Raw genomic sequence first — 20610 nt, forward strand, 5'->3', positions numbered from 1 at the left:
GATAACTCTTCTCATTAGGGGAATTTGTCCAAGTAAGTTTATCGACATCTTCATCATTCTCTAGGGTTGAACATACTTTGTTTTCAATATTGATTAACTTAATGGACATTCTGGGATAGCAGACATTGCTCTGTTATACCCCTTTTCCACTAGCTTCTTAACACACTGGTAAATGTGCAGGGGTGCACATATACCCGTATTTTTCCCTAGTGAAAAAGGGTCCCCCTGCAAATTCCCAGATCAAGTGATCCAGGAATCCTGCCTGGGTAGCTTGCCAGGTTGAACATGTGTTCAAACCAGTATACAATCTAGTGTGAACGGGAGCCGTGTCGAGGCGACACAACTCCCGTTCACAGTGAATGGGAGGGCTGAGCTGGGCGATCATGTGATCTCCCAGCGCTGCCCCTGCCGCGTCACTAGCAGCGTCACCAACCCGGCAATATGCCGGGTTGGTGAGCGCTGTGGGAAAGGGGGATGTATCACGTGTCGCAGCTGTGTCAGGCGACACAGCTGCGACCCGTGCTACAGTGGAAAAGGGGTATGTCTGTGAAACCCATCTAGATTAGATAAATCTTTGATTATCAAGGACAATACAATCAATTGCATTTGTCCAGACAAGATTACTACTACTACTACTGCTAATAATAATAATAATAATAATAATAATAACTGATTTTGGTGGTCATTCCGAGTTGTTTGCTTGCTAGCTGCTTTTAGCAGCATTGCAAATGCTAGGCCACCACCCTCTAGCAGAATAGCGAATGAAAGATTAGCAGAACTGCTACTAAATAGTTTCCTGCAGTTTCTGAGTAGCTCCAGACCTACTCCTTGATTGCCATCAGCTCAGTCCGTTTAGTTCCTGGTTTGACATCACAAACACGCCCTGCGTTCGGCCAGCCACTCTCCCATTTCTCCAGCCACTCCTGCGTTTTTGCCTTACATGTCTGCATTTTTTAGCACACTCCCGGAAAACACTCAGTTACTACCCAGAAACGCCCCTTTCCTGTCAATCACTCACCGATCAGCAGTGCGACTGAAAAGCGCCTCACGAACAACAGCAAAACTGTTACGTTTTTAGTTAAATAACTGATCTTTCTGAATAGCCCCGTGTTTCCCCTGACCAGGGATGGTGTGGTAATAAACAGTTTGCCCCTTTTGTATTCTGGATAGGGAGGAGAGAAAAAGAAAGACTCTGTGTTGGGGCACGCTTAGAAATTTATGAATTTATTAAAACTTAACTTTTAATATTAATATCACATAAAAAAGGAGATAGTTTGATACAAAAAAAATTCAAGTACACAGAGTATACATATGAAACTGACAGTCTACACAGAAATATTGACAAGTATAATGTGTAACAACACAGTAAATAGTAATTTATTAATGATTCAAAAATTAATTCTCAAAAATCGTTGACACGAATCAGGATAAACCTGATGGAAAATTAAGAGCACCTATGGTGAAATTTTTTTTTCAGAAAAAAACAATTATATGCCTGAATAGATCAAGATAAATTATGGAAAGTGAGATCACTATGGTAATGATTATAGGTTGTTAGTGATCTATTAACCTATGCAATCTAGAAAGAAGGCCTAAGAAAAGGTATAATAATAATATAAATCAAAATTGGAATATCAATTTAGCTGATGGTTGCTATCCATTATAACACAACTCAGGCTCTATCTAAGATATTGGTCTTCTGACTCAGCATATTAGCCTGTTTTCCAACCCTTCATCTTTTCAATAGGTGAGACTAACCTACCTCTCTCATCCACTGTCCGCTATAAATTATATAAGACAGTGGACAGCAGAAGGTGGGGTCCCCTCCCTATTCTCTACTTATCTTTTCTATACAATTCTGTACCCTCTTATCCAGATGCGAGACCACTCTCTACAATGCTCACAGTAATAGAGAATCTACGCTACTAACTGGACCGCAGAAGTACCCTTGTTGCGCATTCTCCATTACACTCTCTCATTTGTATCTCAGTGTTGCCACTATTGCCATATTTTCAGCGGTAAACGCCCAATCTCATCCGATCTTGGAAGCTAAGTGCTGACAAGCCTGATCAGTACCAAGCTGGGTGACCTCTTGAGAATATCAGGTGCAGTAAAAATTCAACCTATGATCACAAACAACAGAAGTGTTAGAGCAACTTCCTAACTCTGTAAGCCTGTACCCACTCTGCGATTACCCTCCTGACAATCATTGATTACTAATTACTCTCTATTGGCAATTTGTGTTTTTGTTTCTTCCTTTATGTCGTTTGCTTTCAAAATTTGTTCAAACGTCTTCTTACACTAGGATCTTTTGTGTAGCAAACATAGCTTCCACCAAGGGGACCACCATCAGCTAAATTGATATTCCAATTTTGATTTATATTATTATTATACCTTTTCTTATGCCTTCTTTCTAGATCGCATAGGTTAATAGATCACTAACATCCTATAATCATTACCATAGTGATCTCACTTTTCATAATTTATCTTGATCTATTCAGGCATATAATTGTTTTTTTCTGAAAAAAAAATTTCACCATAGGTGCTCTTAATTTTCCATCAGGTGTATCCTGATTCGTGTCAATGATTTATGAGAATTAATTTTTGAATCATTAATAATCTACTATTTACTGTGTTGTTACACTTTATACTTTTCAATATTTCTGTGTAGACTGTCATTTTCATATGTATACTCTGTGTACTTGAAATTTTTTTGTATCAAACTATCTCCTTTTTTATGTGATATTAATATTAAAAGTTAAGTTTTAATAAATTCATAAATTTCTAAGCGTGCCCCAACACAGAGTCTTTCTTTTCCTCTCCTCCCTATCCAATTACTACTGACTCTGGGAGCACCACCAACCTATAATAATTATTAGATACCTTCCTTAAGGATCTCTAAGTGTAATACTGTTGGTTATTTGAACAGGTTTTTACAATTCTTGTATAAATCTATGTTCTTTACTAAAATTTTCTTCCTGTGCGGAACCAAACCAAACCCTCCTGTTAACCCTTTTGTATACTGTCATCTTTTATGAAAGATTGCACAGATACAGTAGAACATATTGATCTTTTTATTATTTTTACTATGTTTCAGTATTCTGAATAACTCTGTTGCTTTAGTGGAAACAATGTGCTAGTTCCAGCCAAAAAAACAAAAACAAACTTTTGTAGATACTAGATCTTTTCCATATGGATTTTTCTAGGTAATAAAGGGACAATTAAATGTATTTTTATGTAGAGGTTGTTGCTTTGTCAGACAAATTTACTGTTGTTTGTCTTTATGTTTTCCACAGAGCAAATAAAAACTAATTGACAGAGCAAATGTGACTGATGTAGGACTTGAGAGATTGACATGTTACCATGCAACTGCCAAAAGTCAATACCAAAAAATGTTCTCTTAATTTATTATATACACACAAATAATTTTAACACACACAGCAACACATTGGGAACTTAAGTCCAGTGCTCCAGCCAGTTGCTACTAGTATTTTTGAGCTTTGGAACAAGCCCTGTTCTTCACCTACTTCCTGGATACAGCCAATCTACTACGGTATGTAAGGAAGGAAGTCTACATATCCAGTTCTAGTGATACTGTCCTTTAGTTGTGTGTGAACATGGTACTGTATATATGAAATAACTGATAATGATCTCTTTGCCTTATCTGGCCTCTCCAATCCTTACTTTACACTGATGACTTATCTTCCTGAGATGCCTGCCTCAAACATAGATTGTTTCCCATTTTCTCTTCCCACCACCCATTATCATATTTTGATCACTCCTTGACTTCCAACTACATTACCTAATTACCTAATACGTCATGATTTAGTATACTCCACTCTTCTATGTCACATTATATGCTTACCTGGGTGACTATGACATGTGCAGCACAGCAGCAAAGACAACATGCAGGGATCAGATTCCAATTATTACTTTCACTTGCAGTATTTCTCTACTTAAGTTCTATCCTGTAAGCTGTGCAAAGTCGGTTGGCTGTGCATTTATTTTGGAAGTGTGAAATTTGTTTTTTTATGCACAGCGGCACCAATGACATTTTACCTACAAACACTTAAAAAAACAGAATGACCATTGCTTTTTAACCCTCTCACAATCCTCTCCTTTCTTACAGTCCAAATACAATTCTGCACCTACCTTATCTATGCTTTTTAAATCTACACCCATTGAGCTTAACAGGAAATACACTAAGCGCTTAGGTGAGTGAGACTGCATTATGTTCGTCAGCCGCCTCTTGTACAAGGGGATTACCAATCCCTTAATCCACAAAAGTACCAAAACAAACCAAGTGGCGCTTAACAATCATATAGTATATAATATTTAATAAGAATGCACATAAAATACAATGCAACAACCTCCCGGGGGTGTAATACAATTATTAATACATCACAATAATGTTGTAAAGCAATGTGATAAATCAGAACACCTGATATTTGGTTAGAGTACAGGTTGGAAACGTAAAATTAGCCACTGTTAACACAAGAGTCTCAGGGTTAAACGAGAAGCAATATGTACACACTTGAATGTGCAGCTACAGAATCATTTCCAAATATGTAGCTCACAGTGGCGTGCCCACAGGGTAATACCCGTGACCCGGGTTGGAGTGTGTTTGTTCAACAAATATTAGCAATGTAGACAGATGTTTAGGAAAAATAAAAATAAAAATAAGGTGAAGTTTCCAACCTCTACTCTAACCAAATATCAGGTGTTCTGATTTATCACATTGCTTTACAACATTATTGTGATGTTTTAATAATTGTATTACACCCCCGGGAGGTTGTTGCATTGTATTTTATGTGCATTCTTATTAAATATTTTATACTATATGATTGTTAAGCGCCACTTGGTTTTTTTTGGTACCCATTGAGTTTACACTGCTTTTCTCACCTGAATTTCTGCAATTCTTCTGCTCTGATTCCCTTACAGCCCCCACTCCTACTTCCAGTTTCCCTCAACCTATTTACCTACTTAACACTATGGTGGTCATTCCGAGTTGTTCGCTCATTGCAGATTTTTGCTCAGCTGCTATTTGCTGCTAAATGCACATGCGCTTGGTACGCAGCGCGCATGCGCTTAGTTATTTAACTAAAAACTTAGCAGTTTTGCTGTGGTTCGTGCGGCGCTTTTCAGTCGCAGTGCTGATCAGTGAGTGATTGACAGGAAAGGGGCATTTCTGGGTGGTAACTGAGCATTTTCCGGGCGTGTGCTAAAAAAAAGCAGGCATGTCAGGTTAAAACGCAGGAGTGGCTGGCCGAACGCAGAGCTTGTTTGTGACGTCAAAGCAGGAACTAAACAGACTGAGCTGATGGCAATCTATGAGTAGGTATGGAGCTACTTAGAAACTGCAGGAAATTATTTAGTAGCAGTTCTGCTAATTTTTTGTTCGCTATTCTGCTATGCTAAGATACACTCCCAGAGGGCGGTGGCCTAGCATTTACAACGCAGCTAGCGAGCGAACAACTCGGAATCAGGGCCTATGTCAAGGTTTTCTTATACTCCCCACTTCACTCAGTGTCTACCTAGTCATGTATTTTGCCCCCTGTTCACACCTTTATCCTTCCCCCCTAGTATCCTACACCTCCTCCTCTCTCCCCTCCTCTGATTCCCCTACATCCCTCTGTTTCCTTTCCCCTTCTTTCCTGTTACCCCACTTTCACTCACCTCTGCCTCATGGTCCTGCTACACCACAAATCAGCCCTGCTCCCTCCCTCCCTTCCTTGTTACCTCCCGACACCCCTATCCACATCACACTGAACTCCTTCCCTGCTAACCTCCTGCAGTTTACCCTCCTACCTCAGGCACCCGCACCATCACTACTCTCTTATCATCCCTGCCATTCAAATCAATCTCACATCAATGCTACAGCAACCCTGATAATATAATTCACATGCATCCCACTGTCCCCCTATCATGTGCCCTCTGGAATGCCAGATCTGTTTGTGACAAACTGGTCCTCATTCATGACCATTTCATTAACAACTCCTTGCACCTACTAGCCATTACTGAAACTTGAATTACTCCCTCTGACACTACTTCTCCTGTTGCTCTCTCTACTGGGGGCCTCACATTCACACACACCCCGTCCTGGGGGTCACCATGGGGGTGGTGTTGGAGTCCTTTTACCTTCTAATTACTCCTACCAACTCATACCACCAGAAACATCCCTTACATTCTCAACATTTGAGGTCCATGCCATATGCCTCATCGAACTGGTCCATCTAAGAGTAGCTGTCATTTACCACCCCCCTGGCATTGCTTAAAAATTCATTGACAACTTTGCTTCCTGGTTTCCTTACTTCCTCTCTTCTGACATTTCCTCCATTATCCTAGGCAATTTCAACCTTACCTATTCACTTGGATTCTCCTCCTCACCTTCTTACCCTCCCGGAAAGAGTGCACATTGGATCTGGTCTTCACTCACCATTGTGATATTTCTGATTTTTCCAACTCCCCATTTACCTTCTTTGACCACCACCTGCTCTCCTTTAACCTATCTCTCTCTGCTTCCCCATCTCTAACTTCTAATGATACCATCACTAAGCGTAACATTAAGTCTATTGACACCACATTCCTTTCCTGCCTGTTTGACTCACTTCTCTCTCCTATTCTCTCTCATGCCCTGAACAAGCTACTTCCATATACAATACATCCCTTACTTCTGCTCTTTACTCTGTTGCTCACCAACCACTATTCACACCCGCAAATGAACACCTCAACCGTGACACACCAACTGCACCAGATATCTGCAAAAAAGCTCACGTACTGCTGAGCAACACTGGAGGAAATCCTGCTCTAAGGCAGACTTCCTCCATTTCAAAATTATGTTCTCATCCTTCAGTGCTGCCGTTTCTCTTCCCAAACAGTCATACTTCATGACTTCATCTCCTCCCAGTCTTCCAACCCCCAGCGCCTCTTTGCCGCTCTCAACTCACTCCTCTGCCCACCTCCACCTTGCTCCCTTCCTCACTCTCTGGTCTTGACTTTGCCACTTACTTCACATTCAAAATTTACTTCTTAAATCAGGACATCACGGCACACCAAACCATCAGCAAACAGCCTCCTCCCATCCCTTACCACCCCTCCCCATCCCTCTCACCAACTCTGACATCTTTCTCCCATGCATCTGGTGAGGAAGTCATGGCCCTCATTTGTTCCTGTCCCCTCCCCAACTCTCCAATATACCCGATCCCGTCCCACCTACTCTGCTACCTTTCTCCTTCTGCCTGTTCCCATCTTTCCCACCTTTTCAATTTCTTCTTCTCATCAGTCACTGTCGCCTCTGCCTTCAAGCATGCACTCATCTCTCCTATTCTTAGAAAACCTTCCCTTGATCCAAACACCCTATCCAACTACCAACCCATCTCTCTCATCACTTTTGCCTCCAAACTCCTTGAGTGTATTGTCTACAACCGCCTTACTTCCTTTATTTCCTCACACTCACTGCTTGACACAATCCAGTCTGGCTTCTGTCCTCTCCACTCTACTGAAACTGCCATAAAGTATGCAATGACCTCCAATCTGATAAATCTAAGGGACATTATAATCTACTTATTCTTCTTGATCTCTCTGCTGCTTTTGACACTGTGGATGACCCTCCACTACTGCAAATCCTTCACTCCATTGGACTGCATAATTCTGTCCTCTCTTGGCTGTCTTCCTACCTCTCTGACCATTCATTCTCTGTCTCCTCCATGAATCCACGTCCCCCTCACTTCCACTAACTGTACGTGTACCCCATGGTTCTGTCCTTGGTCCTCTTCTTTTCTCTCTTTTCTTTTCCTCACCAGGTAAGCTCATTAGCTATTTTGGTTTCTAATATCATCTCTATGATGATGACACTCAAATCTATCTTTCCTCTCCAGACCTCTCCCCTGCTCTCCTCACTTGTTTCTCCAACTGTCTCTCTGCTATCTCTTTTTGCATGTCCCAGCGCTTTCTTAATCTTAACATGTCTAAGACTGAGCTGATCATCTTCCCTCCCTCCCACCATAACCTCACCTCCTACGATCTCATTATCCATTGTTTGCACTTCTAGCTCCTCTAGCCTCTAAGTGTGCTGTCTTGGAGTAATCCTTGACTCCTTCCTTTCCTTCAAACCACACATTCAGCAGCTATCGCAAACCTGTCATTTTTATCTAAAAAATATTTCCAGGATCTGACCCAGGATGCCACAAAGACCGTTATCCACTGATCATCTCCAGACTGGACTACTATAATCTCTTCCTGACTGGCATTCCTAACAAATACCTCTCTCCACTTCAATCTATCCTCAATGCTGCAGCCTTGCTCATTTTCTTCACCAAACGTACTATGTCCACCTCCACTCTCTTGCAGGACCTTCACTGGCTTCCCTTCCCTTTCAGAATCCATTTCAAGCTTCTCACACTCACTTACAAAGCCCTCACCCACTTCTCTTCCTCCTACATCTCTGACCTTATCTCCCTTTACACTCCCACCCATCTGCTTTGCTCTGCTAATGCACACCGACTCTCTTGCCTACTAATTACTTCCTCCCACTCCTACCTCCAAGATTTTTAGCGTGCTGCTTAATTTCCCTTGAATTCTCTACCTCTTCCCTTCAGACTCTCCACCTCTCTACATAACTTCAAACAGGCTCTCAAGACCCACTTCTTCACCAAACCCAGCCAAATCTCATCCTAACTCTCTGTTCCACATTCTCTATGTACCCCGTATGTGTCACCCCTGTCTGTCTACCCCTCCCCTTTAGAATGTAAGCTCTCACGAGTATGGCCCTCTTCCCTCATGTGCTTATCCTTTTTCATACTTTAATAGTTTTCAACTGCACAAAATCCAGCAGTCTTTTGCCACCTGATACTTATTCCAGTGTCATCTGCTGATGTAACTATGTTTATTTACCCTATACTTGTCCGATATTGTTGTCAACTGTAAGTTGCTGTTTTCCTGTTTTGATTATTTGTTTATGTACTATGTAATTGGGCTCTGACAGACAACTCAGAGCCTGACCCAGCATGTGGTCAGATGTGTGAGGGAGGAGGGATATTCCTGAAATGGGAACCTACCAGTCAGGAACATGTGTATCCTCCCCAGGTGATCACAGCATGATGGGCATTTGGAAGGTTTTGAAAGATGTTGTGCAGGTCAGCTCCTCATGTTAGTCGCAGGAATTTGGCTAAGAGGTGATTCTCTGCCATGGTACCTTGTGGAATGCATCAGCGGAGCTGTGAGGACTTATACGTATTTACTACTGCATGGACTAATATGCTATCACTGCTGTGTGGACTCAGTGATAGTTCTGCTGTGTGGACCTGTTTATCCGTAACTTCTGTGTGGAATTGCTGTGGCCCTATATCCTCTACTAAGACTTACTATCTGGACTGCTACCTGTATATTGTTTTGGGGCTCTATTTACTTTAGTTTCCTGTGAATTATCTGCTCCTATGTGTGATGAGAAATAAACCATAACTTTGATTTCATCGGCTCTGGGTCTAAGTGATTAGAAGAACACCTTATCCTCACAGAAGTAATCAATCTAGATTGCACTATTCATATGGCAGCTCCAGGGTCTTCCAATGCAGTAGTATCAATTTTCCCTGTATGTTAAGGAAAATACCTTGTGGACCATCTGGATTAGTCAAACTGAGGAGAATATGACACTGGGGGACATTTTCATATGCTTGCCTTTCTTTTTGCTAAACTCTGGGTTAATGTGGGCAATGCTTTTTGAGGTGCCCACTTGGTGGCCAATGGAAATACAGAGCCTTTTTCATGCACATTTTTTATATTTGGCTCATTTTAACAACTGGGTATGTTGCCGGTTTAATTTTAGGTTGAGCACCAAGGTGGCCTCTGGTTTCCTGGGGTTTGTTCTTGGGAGGCATTCGATGCACTACACAAATAGGTTGTAGAGAATGTTTCTTGTTCCATCTGTCAATATTGTCATCCTCAATAGATGTAAGAATTGTGAGAACGACTTCAGGGCCAGAGTTGCATATTCTGTATGACTGACCTTAAGGGTTTGGAGGAACTCTGTCTGTAGACCACCAAGGAAAGCATTGTTATATATTTGTGTGTCCAAAGGATCATCTAAACCAGATCCATAAACCTCATGTATTTGTCTGCATTGACTGTAATATTCTGTGACAGGTTGATTTCTTCCTTGTATTATGTGTTGTGGTGGCATGTCTCACAATAAGCTTTACATTTAGTCATCCATTTCTGATGATTGGTGGTCCATGTACCGGTGGAAGCCCACTAGATTGTTGGACAGTAATAGTAAATCTTGATCCATAGGGGACCAGGGCTTATACAAAGAAACCTGTCTATCTGGTATAGCAGGGTTGTTTACACCATCAGCTGCTCTTCCAGGAGTCATTTGTGAGAAAACTAGATAAAGCCAGGTAGAGTGGGGATTACAGAGGCTTGTGGCACCAAAGCCACGACTCCATTATAGGAAGGTGGTTGACTGAGGGATTGTCTATTATTCCTATTCAAGCTGCATTTATCACATTTTGTTTCTTGCTACAGTTTAACAGTGAAACAACTACACCTCCAAGTGTCTTATTGTTGTACAACAACCAATTGTTCTTAAGTTTTACATATCCCCTTGAATCATTTCTGGGACCAGTAAAGGGAGATGTGCTTTACCAAGCTGTACGTGACACTGACCACGGTCTCTTACAGATTATGCACAACTGATTCTCTGATGAATTGCAAAATCTACAATCTGGATATGGACAACTCCATTCTCTTCCAATATTGCCAATTACTGAACAACTTGAATCTCAATCATCCAAGTAATTATCCAAATGCATTTCATCCATCTGCTCTTCTAAATCTTGTTTTTCCTTTTCTAAGATTACCTATTCTGCCATTTTGAGCCAATTGGACAACTTTCCCTTTAGTTTATGACTTTTAATAAAGGGACCACATGCCTTATGAATTTGTTGTAAGTTAATTGGCTCCAACGTGCTTTTTTGTCTATGCCAGCCTTTCCGAATAGAGCTTGCAGTCCTTCCATGCAATCAGGACCTAAAACTGTGCTCATAATGTCCATAAGGCTTTGGATTTCTTCAAGTCTTTTACTGTCAGTAATCCCCTTACAAATTTTTCTGTGGGTATAAATAAAACTCCTCTGTTATTTATTCAGGTACCTTTCTACCTTAGGACATGTTATAACTGGGTTAATAAATATTCTGACTCTGTGTGTCAACCAAAAACCAAAGCAAAACCACCCAACTTTGTTAATGCAGTGGTATTTGGGTAATATATTGAACAAGGGGTCTTTGCAGGTGATACTCAAATAAGACTTGGTACCCAAGACAAGGGGGTTCTTTGTATAATGACTACACTTTTACAGTCCTTACATCTAAAATTGTGTATGGTTACACACATGTCATATTCAAAATAACAAAAAGATCCTGAGACACAAAGATATCCATACCTGTTACCTCAGACAGACATAGTAGGGCATAAGTCAATGGACTCTAATGAGTAGCAAACCTACTCACTGCGGATAGAGTCAGAGTCCAGGATTTCAGCCTCTCCCGTCATGGCTCAGAGTAGGTTATCTCAGTGGAAACTCCTGGAAATGTGGGATCCAACCTTGGACTTCAGTGGGTCACCAGGCTAGGTGAGCTCTTATGTGTGTCAGCACCCCTGGTCTGAGCTCAGAACTAGCTGAAAAGAATAAACACAGCTCTGTGGTTTCAAGATTATATGATTTACTTGTAAAATGGTTCCATACTGTGATTATCGCTCATTGCATGGGAGAATTTCTCTTACAGTCTCTTGCTAAAGAGTTCCTCTTACAGTTTCTTGCTTAAACTGCTTTGTTACAAAAAAATGCTAATGAATAAGCTTAAGCTAGTAGCAAAATGGCAAATGAAGAACAACATGGCTGCTGACTACAAAATCAGATTTATCAATGGTATTTTACTATGCACTTTATGTTTCAGTGACATACGGTAACTTCCCTCAACCCAAATGTCAATTGCTTCAATAATAGTGCAGAAAATGGAGTAGTGCAAAAGTTTAATAAATAACAATTCCCCCCCCCAAAAAAAAATACATAATTATTCCCACAATGTGCATTGATAAAGAACATAAAATTAAATATAGTTTTTACACCCCTGACATCTACTATCTGTGAGATCGACATCTCTAGGGTAGTCAACATTGGTTATTACTTGGAAACACTGGTGCAAGGAGATAAGTGATGGCATTTTTCTTGGCGGCCGCGCCGCACATAAATTTGGTTATAGTTTTCAGTAGTTTCCCCTTTTCTTTTGTGTGTCAGTTTTAGTTAGGTTTCCCCTTGTTTTCTCTCTGTATCAGTTAATGCCTTGTCACCTACTAAGACCTTGGTTCATCAGAGTCGGGCAGACCAAATCTGCCCGTCAAACACGGCTGCTGTGGGCCCACGAAACCATAGTCTTGCAGGCATTGACTGACTACTTGGGGGAGACAATGGAGTCAGGGTTTCCTTAGGGTTGGTGCTGAACTCAGCGCAAACTGCAGCATCATGTTCCTGTACTCGGAGCTCATCTATTGCCACCCTGTCTCTTTGGTTCCGAGTATAGAGAACGTAACACATATCACACTGATTAAGGTTGCTGCCACTCATTATTATATGGAGGAGTGTCAATTTTTAAACACTTAAGCATTTTTCACTTGTATAATTTATCACCCATCACATGCATTTTGTGTGCCTTTTTAGCATTATTTGTGCGCCCTCACATTTATTCTTCTTCATATATATATATATATATATATATATATGTAATGATATTTTTTTACATATCCCATTTGGTGTACGGTAATCCCACATCTTTATATTGTTTAACCTGCTTTATTGAGAACTATCAGTGGTGAATAGCATTTCAAAGTGTTATTATGTATGTTGGTAAATTAGTGTTTACACACTTTCAACATATAGGGCTGAAACTTATTAATTTTTCTCTAAACCACCTAGATTACTAAACCCCTGATGAAGTCCCGGAGGTGAAACACATTGGGTTTTCAAACAGCTATATTGTTAGCCTTCAGAGAACAATTTTTCTGGAAATTGCATTGATCGAACAATATTGATACACATTGTGGGTTCTTCTTACTATTGACACCTTTGGAGATGAAATTTGTCAAACATTGTAAACATCATCACTAAATGAAATGGATGTAATTTTTTATGTATGGTCAATACCTTTTACGTACGTACGTACGTACGTACGTACGTACGTACATCATAGAGATCTAAACAATGTATACTGACTCATTCTTCATTTTATAATAAAAAAGTAGGTGGTTTGAGATATTGTTATTCTGACTTAGATATAGCTCCCTGGAGATCCCCTTTTCTTTTATGTCTACTAGTGAACCTTGTCTAACAGGAGGTATTTCTCGAAGGTTAAGCTTCCTAATTAATCAGCGCACAACAAGGTCCTAAAGCTATTTTCATATATATATATATATATAGATCTTTACATCTAAATCTATATAAACTGTACATCTCCTTCTCTCTCTCTCTCTCTCTCTCTTTCTCTCTCTCTCTCTCTCTCTCTCTCTCTCTATATATATATATATATATATATATATACTGTATATACTTTTCCTTTGTCCATGTCATTAAATCAAGCTCTTCCTATACTTATTTACATAAACCATTTTTCAATGCAAAGCCTTTTAATTAAGCAAAGTTTGAGGAAAACAACAAGTTTTGTATTATTATTATTATTATTATTATTATCCTTTACTTATATGGCATCACAAGGGTTCCACAGCACCCAGTTACAGAGTACATAAACAAATAATCAAAACAGGAAAACAGCAAATTACAGTTGTAGACAATATAGGACAAGTACAGGGTAAATAAACATAGCTACAACAGCAGATGGCACTGAAATAATTATCAGGTGGCAGAAAACCACAGGAATTTAGTGCATTTGAAGATTTTTAAAGTAAGAAAAGGATAAGTACATGAGGGAAGAGCACAACTCATGAGAGCTTACATTCTAAAGGGGATGGGTAGACATACAGATGTGATACAGATGAGGCAGACAGTGAGCATGGAACTGAGGGTTAGGATGAGGTTTGGCTGTGGTTGGTAAAGAAGTGAGTTTTGAGAGCCCGTTTGAATTTATGTAGAAAGGTGGAGAGTCTGAGTGGGAGAGGTAGGGAATTCCAGAAAACGGGAGCTACACGTGAAAAATATTGGAGGTAGAAGTGGGAGGAACTAATCCATAAGCAGGAGAGTTTGCTTGCATTAGCAGAGAGAACAGGATGAGTGTGAGTGTAAAGGGAGATAAGGTCAGAGATGTAAATGAGAGAGGAGTGGGTGAGGGTTTTGTAAGTGAGAGTGAGAATCTTGAAATAGATTCTAAAAGGGAAGGGAAGCCAGTGAATGGCTTTTAGGAGAGTGGAGGTAGACATAGTGTGTTTGGTGAGAAAGATGTGCCTGGCAGCAGTATTGAGGATAGATTGGAGTGAAAAGAGGCATTTGTCAGGGATGCCAGTCAGGAGTAGATTACAGTAGTCCAATTTGGAGATGACCAGTAAGTGGATACATTTCTTAGTAGGTGAGAAAGTTTGTGATCCTGGAAATATTTTTTAGATGAAAATGGCAGGTTTGTGAGAGGTGCTGAATGTGTGGTTTGAAGGAGATGGGGAAGTCAAGGATCACTCCAAGACACTTTGGGGCTAGAGGAGATAGTAGAGCGATCAATAGATAATGAAATTGTGGGACTAGAGGTTATGCGAGAGGGAAGGAAGATGATCAGCTCAGTCTTAAACATGTCAAGTTAAAGAAAGCACTGTGACATACAATAAGAGATAGCAGAGAGGAAGTTTGGAGTTACAAGTGAGGAGAGTGGTGTAGAGGTCCTGGGATGAAAAGTAGATTTGAGTGTCATCATCATAGAGATGATATTGGAAGTCAAAAGAACTAATGAGCTCACCTAATGAGGCCGTATTGAGAGAGAAAAGGAGAGGACCAAGGATAGAACCTTGGGTGACACCTACAGTTAGTGGAAGTGAGGGGGAGGTGGAGTTATTAAAGGAGTCAGAGAATGAATGGTCAGAGAGGTAGGAAGACAGCCAAGAGAGGGCAGAATCACTCAGATTAATGGTGTGAAGGATTTACAGAAGGAGAGAGTGGTCCACATTGTCAAAAGCAGCAGAGAGGTCAAGAAGAATGAGAGTACAGTAGTTGCCCTTAGATTTGGTAGCATGGAGGTCATTGCAGACTTTTGTTGGGACAGCTTCAGTGGAGTGGAGAGTACGGAAGCCAGACTGGAATGGGTCAAGCAGTGAATTTGAGGAAAGACAGAAAGTAAGGCGGTTGTAGATAATATGCTTAAGGAATTTGGAGGCAAAAGGGAGGAGAAAGATAGGTTTGTAGTTGGAGACAGTGTTTGGATCAAGGGTAGGCTTTTTAAGAATAGGAGAGAAGAGTGCATGCTTGAAGCCAGAGGGGACAGTGAATGATGAGATGGAGAGACTGAGAAGGTGAGAAAGATGGGAACAGGCAGAAGAGAAAGGTAGCGGAGGAGACAGAAAGGGATAAGGTCAAGCGGGGAGGTGGTGAGGGGTGAGGAACAGATGACGACCATGACTTCCTCATCAGATATATGGGAGAAGGATGTCAGAGTTGTTGAGAGGATGGGGAGGGGTGGTAAGGAATGGGAGGAGGCTGGTTGCTAATGGTCTGGTGTGATGTGATGTATGAAATAAATTGTGGATGTGAAGTAAGTGGCAAAGTCAAGAGCAGAGAGTGAGTAGGGAATATGAGGTGGAGGTGCAAAGTGTTGCCAGAGGTTGGTAGACTGGGAGGAGATGAAGTTCTTAAGTATGACTGTTTAGCAAGGGAAAGGGCAGCATTGAAGTATGAGAAGATACGTTTGAAATGGAGGAAGTCTACCTTAGAGCGTGATTTCCTCCAGTTTCACTCAGCAGTACAGTACGTGAGCATTTTTGAAGATATGTGGTGCATTTGGTGAGCCATAGCGGAGGTTTTAATTTGCATGGGTGAATAGTGGTTTGTGGAGCAACTGAGTCAAGAGCAGAAGTAAGGGATGCATTGTGTAGGGAAGTGGCTTGTTCAGGGCATGAGAGATAAAGCATAGGAAAGAGAATAGAGTCAAACAGGAAGGATAGGAAAGTGGTGTTAATAGCCTCAATGTTACGCTTAGTGATGGTAGCCTTAGGGGGTAGAGATGGGGAAGCAGAGAGGGATAGGTTATATGATAGCAGGTGGTGGTCAGAGAGGGGAAATTGGAAGTTGGAGAAATCAAAAATATCACAGCAGTGAGTGAAGACAAGATCCAGTGAGCTCCCATTCACATAAGCGGATGAGGAGGTCCACTGGGAGAGACTGAGTGAAGAGAAGAGGTTAAGGAGTTAAGAGGCAGGGGGTTTTGTGGGGATATCTATAGAGATGTTGAAGTCAATTAGGATAATGGAGGGAATTTCAGAAGATAGGAAATGAGGAAGACAGGAAGCAAAGTTGTCGAGGAATTTGGAGGCAGTGCCGTGGATGGGGGGGGGGGGTGACAGCTACTCTATGATGGACTGATTAAAATATAGGACGGTTCTGGGGATATGAGTCGGTAGGAGTAACTAGAAGGTAAAAGGACTGCTACAACACCCCCATGGGGACCCCCAGGCTGGGGGTTGGGGGTGAATGTGAGGCCCCCAGCAGAGAGAGCAGCAGAAGTAGTGTCAAAGGGAGAGATCCAGGTTTCAGTAATAGCTAGTTTGTGCAGGGAGTTGGAAATGAAAAGGGTACAAACAGATCTGGCATTCTAGAAGGCACAGGATAGAGGGTTTGAGTGTGTGGGAGAGATGTGAATGAGATTATCAGGGTTGCTGTAGTGTTGGGGTGAGATTGACTTTGAGGTCAGGAATGATGAGAGAGTAGTGATGGTGCGGGTGCCTGAGCTAGGAAGGGAAACTGTAGGAGGTGGTCACAGAAGGATTTCAGTGTGATATGGATGGGGGTGTGGGGAGATGACAGGGAAAGGAGGAAGATACATACAGAAGGAGCCACAATTATCTTAGCTTCTTTGCTGCGCCTAGGCACACCATGGTTTATTAGTATAAGCTCTTCATCTATTGTTCTCAGCTGCAATACAATACAGAGCAACCAATACATCAGGGGAATAAGTCATTACAGCAGGGGATCAAGTCTGACTGACCTGGATCAGGTAATCCTATTAAATACAAAGATAAACATGAATCCATCTGTATGTATAGTAAAATGTTAAAGTATCTGATTGTTTATATAGTGTTTTTCCCCAGTATTGTTTTCTTGGAGTTAAATTCAGGTTTTATAAGCATAATATACAGCTTTGGGAAAAATATACAGCCCAGTACACCAGCACATGAGGCCAGTATGGCGAATATCTCCACAGCTACCATGTCTTTCCCTTTTGTGCTCAGATAGGCCGGGATCATTGCAATGCAGACACTGCAGAACACCAGCATGCTAAAGGTGATGTACTTGGCCTCATTAAAGCTGTCTGGTAATGTCCTCACCATGAAAGCCAAAACAAAGTTCACAAATGCCAGGATCCCTATGTAACCCAACATAGAGTAAAACCCAATCACTGACCCCTCATTACACTGAATGATGATCATTCCATTATAGGAGTGATGGTCATACTCCTGGTAGGGAGAAGAAACAGTCAGCCAGATACCACATATCAGAGCTTGGACAGAGGAGCACACAATGACCACATAATTAGATACTTTGAGTGTGACCCAGTTCCTCCAGGAGCTGCCGGGTTTGGTGGCTTTGAAAGCAATAAAGACAGTGACAGTCTTCGCTAATACAGAAGAGACAGCTGTGGAGAAGGAGATCCCAAATGATGTCTGTCTGAGTCTGCAGGTTATATCCACCGGCCGGCCAAGGAACAAAAACACACAGAGGAAGCTCAGCAAGATGGAGATCAGGAGAATGAAGCTTACAGCCCGGTTATTGGCTTTCACAATTGGGGTGTTCCAGTAATAAATAAAGCTTCCTAATATAAATAATGTTATAGCAGAGAAAGATGAAGCTGTTACTGCAGATATTTGCACCACAAAGTCCTTTTCATAGGACAGAAAGTCGTATGTTTTGGGAACACATCTCACTTTTCTCTCATCCGGCCACTCTTCATCAGGACATATATGGCAGATATCACTGTCTGAAATGTAATTAAAAAAAAACATTTAATCTCGGTGGGTCAGTTCTTTTGTTCATTATAAAACAACTAAACATTATGTATATGTAGAATCTTTACTCTCATATGTTGATTTATCTTATTTATATACTGTAACATATTCCTACCTGTTGTATTAGATATTTCTCCCTCAGAACATGGGACACAGTCATAGCAGCAGACATGGAATCCTCCATTAAAAGCTTTTCTGTACCCAGGAGGACATTTGTCATTGCACCGAGATTTGGGGAACTTTGTACATGCATTAAAATATAAAATATGATTCAGGTTTTTATGTAAATCATTTAATTTATATATTGTTTCTTTTTAATTGCAAGAACATTTACTATTTTGTAAAATTTTCTCTTAGGGATATTACAATATGCTGATATACCCTCATCCTCCACTTAAACATGACCATATGTTCTGTCCCTCAAGTCTGTTGCCTCTTTGTCATCATAAAATTCACTCTCTCCTTCACTCCACACATTAAGGCTATATAGAAACATAGAAACATAGAATTTGTGGGCAGATAAGAACCACTTGGCCCATCTAGTCTGCCCATTTTTTTTACATTATTTTTTATCTCTAACCTTATTTGATCCTTATTTCTTTGTAAGGATATCTTTATGTCTATCCCATGCATGTTTAAATTGCTCTTCTGTCTTAGCATCTACTACATCTGATTGGAGGCTTTTCCACTTGTCCACTACCCTTTCTGTTAAGTAATTTTTTTGCAAATTTCCCCTGAACCTCCCCCCCCTCCAGTCTCAGTACATGTCCTCGTGTCCTATTGCTTCTCTTCATTTGCAGAATGTAGCCCTCCTGGACTTTGTTAAAACCCTTGATATATTTGAACATTTCTATCATGTCCCCCCTTTCCCTTCTCTGCTCCAAACTATACATATTGAGATTTCTTAGTCTTTCTGGGTATGTTTTGTGATGTAGGCCATGCACCATTTTAGTTGCCCTTCTTTGTACAGTTTCTAATGTATTAATATCCTTTTTAAGACATGGCCTCCAGAACTGAATACAGTATTCTAGATGAGGCCATACCAATGACCTATACAGTGGCATTATTACTTCTTTATTTCTGCTGCTGATTCCTCTCCCAATGCAGCCAAGCATCTGACTAGCCTTCCTCATTGCTTTGTTACATTACTTACCTGCCTTTAAGTCACCTGAAATAGTGACTCCTGGATCTGTTTCCTCCTCAATAGATTCCAGTATAGTGCCATTAATACTATATTTAGCCTTTGGATTTTTGAGACCCAAGTGCATGATTTTGCATTTTTTGGCATTAAACTGTAATTGCCACACTCTTGACCATTCCTCTAGTCTACCTACTGTAGATCCTCAATCATTTGTTTTACCTCACCTGGTGTGTCTACCCTGTTGCATACCTTTGTGTCATCTGCAAAAAGGCATACTTTCCCTTTAATGTCATTTGCAATGTCACCAATAAAGATATTAAAAAGCACTGGTCCAAGTACAGATCCCTGGGGTACTCCACTGGTAACATTTCCTTCCTGTGAATGCCCTCTAATATATATTAATACTGATGCAATTTAAGTGGTGTAAAATATACCTTGTTGTTAAAGCCTTTCATCTTTCCTGTTTCTTTGATTCTCTAACCCTGCACAATGTATATTTCTCTAGTCACCCTCCAGTTCCTCCTTCTTGTTCTTCCTTAGTACACCACCTTCTTGTTCTTCCTTAGTACACCGCCTCTCACCAGTACTCCATGGCATTGTCTCCTTTCTATGACCACTCTGATTCTTGTAGCTTGCCCATTTGCTGGGTACAGGATCACTGCACTGCATTGTCTCCCTCCAGCTATCTTTCATATCTTTCATGTGTTGCCATATCCATGCCCCTATTGTCTGGCCTTCCTAGTTTGGTGTAAACTTATTTTTAGTCACTTATATTATGGTGTTCCTTTGTGTATTGTATTTAAAACCCACTGTCATGCCCTGTTAATGGGAAGTGTTTTGTATGTGTACTCTGTACAGCGGTGTATACATTTTGTGGCATCTAATACATAAAAGATAATAATATTACTGTGGGATTACATGTATGAGTATTTCCACCTATTGATTTATTTTTAAAGTTTGATATTTTTGCTGTTTTATTGTACACAGCAGATAATTCGTAATAATTTCTACAACTTACTTATTGTCTAATTATTCATAATATACAGGTTGAGTATCCCATATCCAAATATTCCGAAATACAGACTTTTTTGAGTGAGAGTGAGATAGTGAAACCTTTGTTTTCTGATGGCTCAATGTACACAAACTTTGTATAATACACAAATGTATTAATAATATTGTATTAAATGACCTTTAGGCTGTGTGTATAAGATGTATATGAAACATAAATGAATTGTGTGAATGTACACACACTTTATTCAATGCACAAA

The 20610-nt window shown here is 40.6% G+C and overlaps 1 protein-coding gene and 1 pseudogene across 1 annotated transcript; one reads left to right on the forward strand and one right to left on the reverse strand.

The window, feature by feature from the left end:
• Positions 1-1996: 1996 nt before the first annotated feature.
• On the forward strand, positions 1997-2117 carry LOC134949027 (5S ribosomal RNA; annotated as a pseudogene).
• A 15148-nt stretch (positions 2118-17265) lies between these two features.
• On the reverse strand, positions 17266-19469 carry LOC135052073 (vomeronasal type-2 receptor 26-like). The gene is made up of 3 exons (XM_063957420.1): positions 19355-19469; positions 18317-18511; positions 17266-18173 (listed from the first exon to the last, which is right to left on the reverse strand). Exons 1-3 carry the CDS (start codon positions 19467-19469, stop codon positions 17266-17268), a joined length of 1218 nt encoding a protein of 405 aa, XP_063813490.1.
• Positions 19470-20610: the final 1141 nt, after the last annotated feature.

This window comes from Pseudophryne corroboree, chromosome 1 (assembly GCF_028390025.1).
Source record: "Pseudophryne corroboree isolate aPseCor3 chromosome 1, aPseCor3.hap2, whole genome shotgun sequence".
Classification (NCBI taxonomy): domain Eukaryota; kingdom Metazoa; phylum Chordata; class Amphibia; order Anura; family Myobatrachidae; genus Pseudophryne; species Pseudophryne corroboree.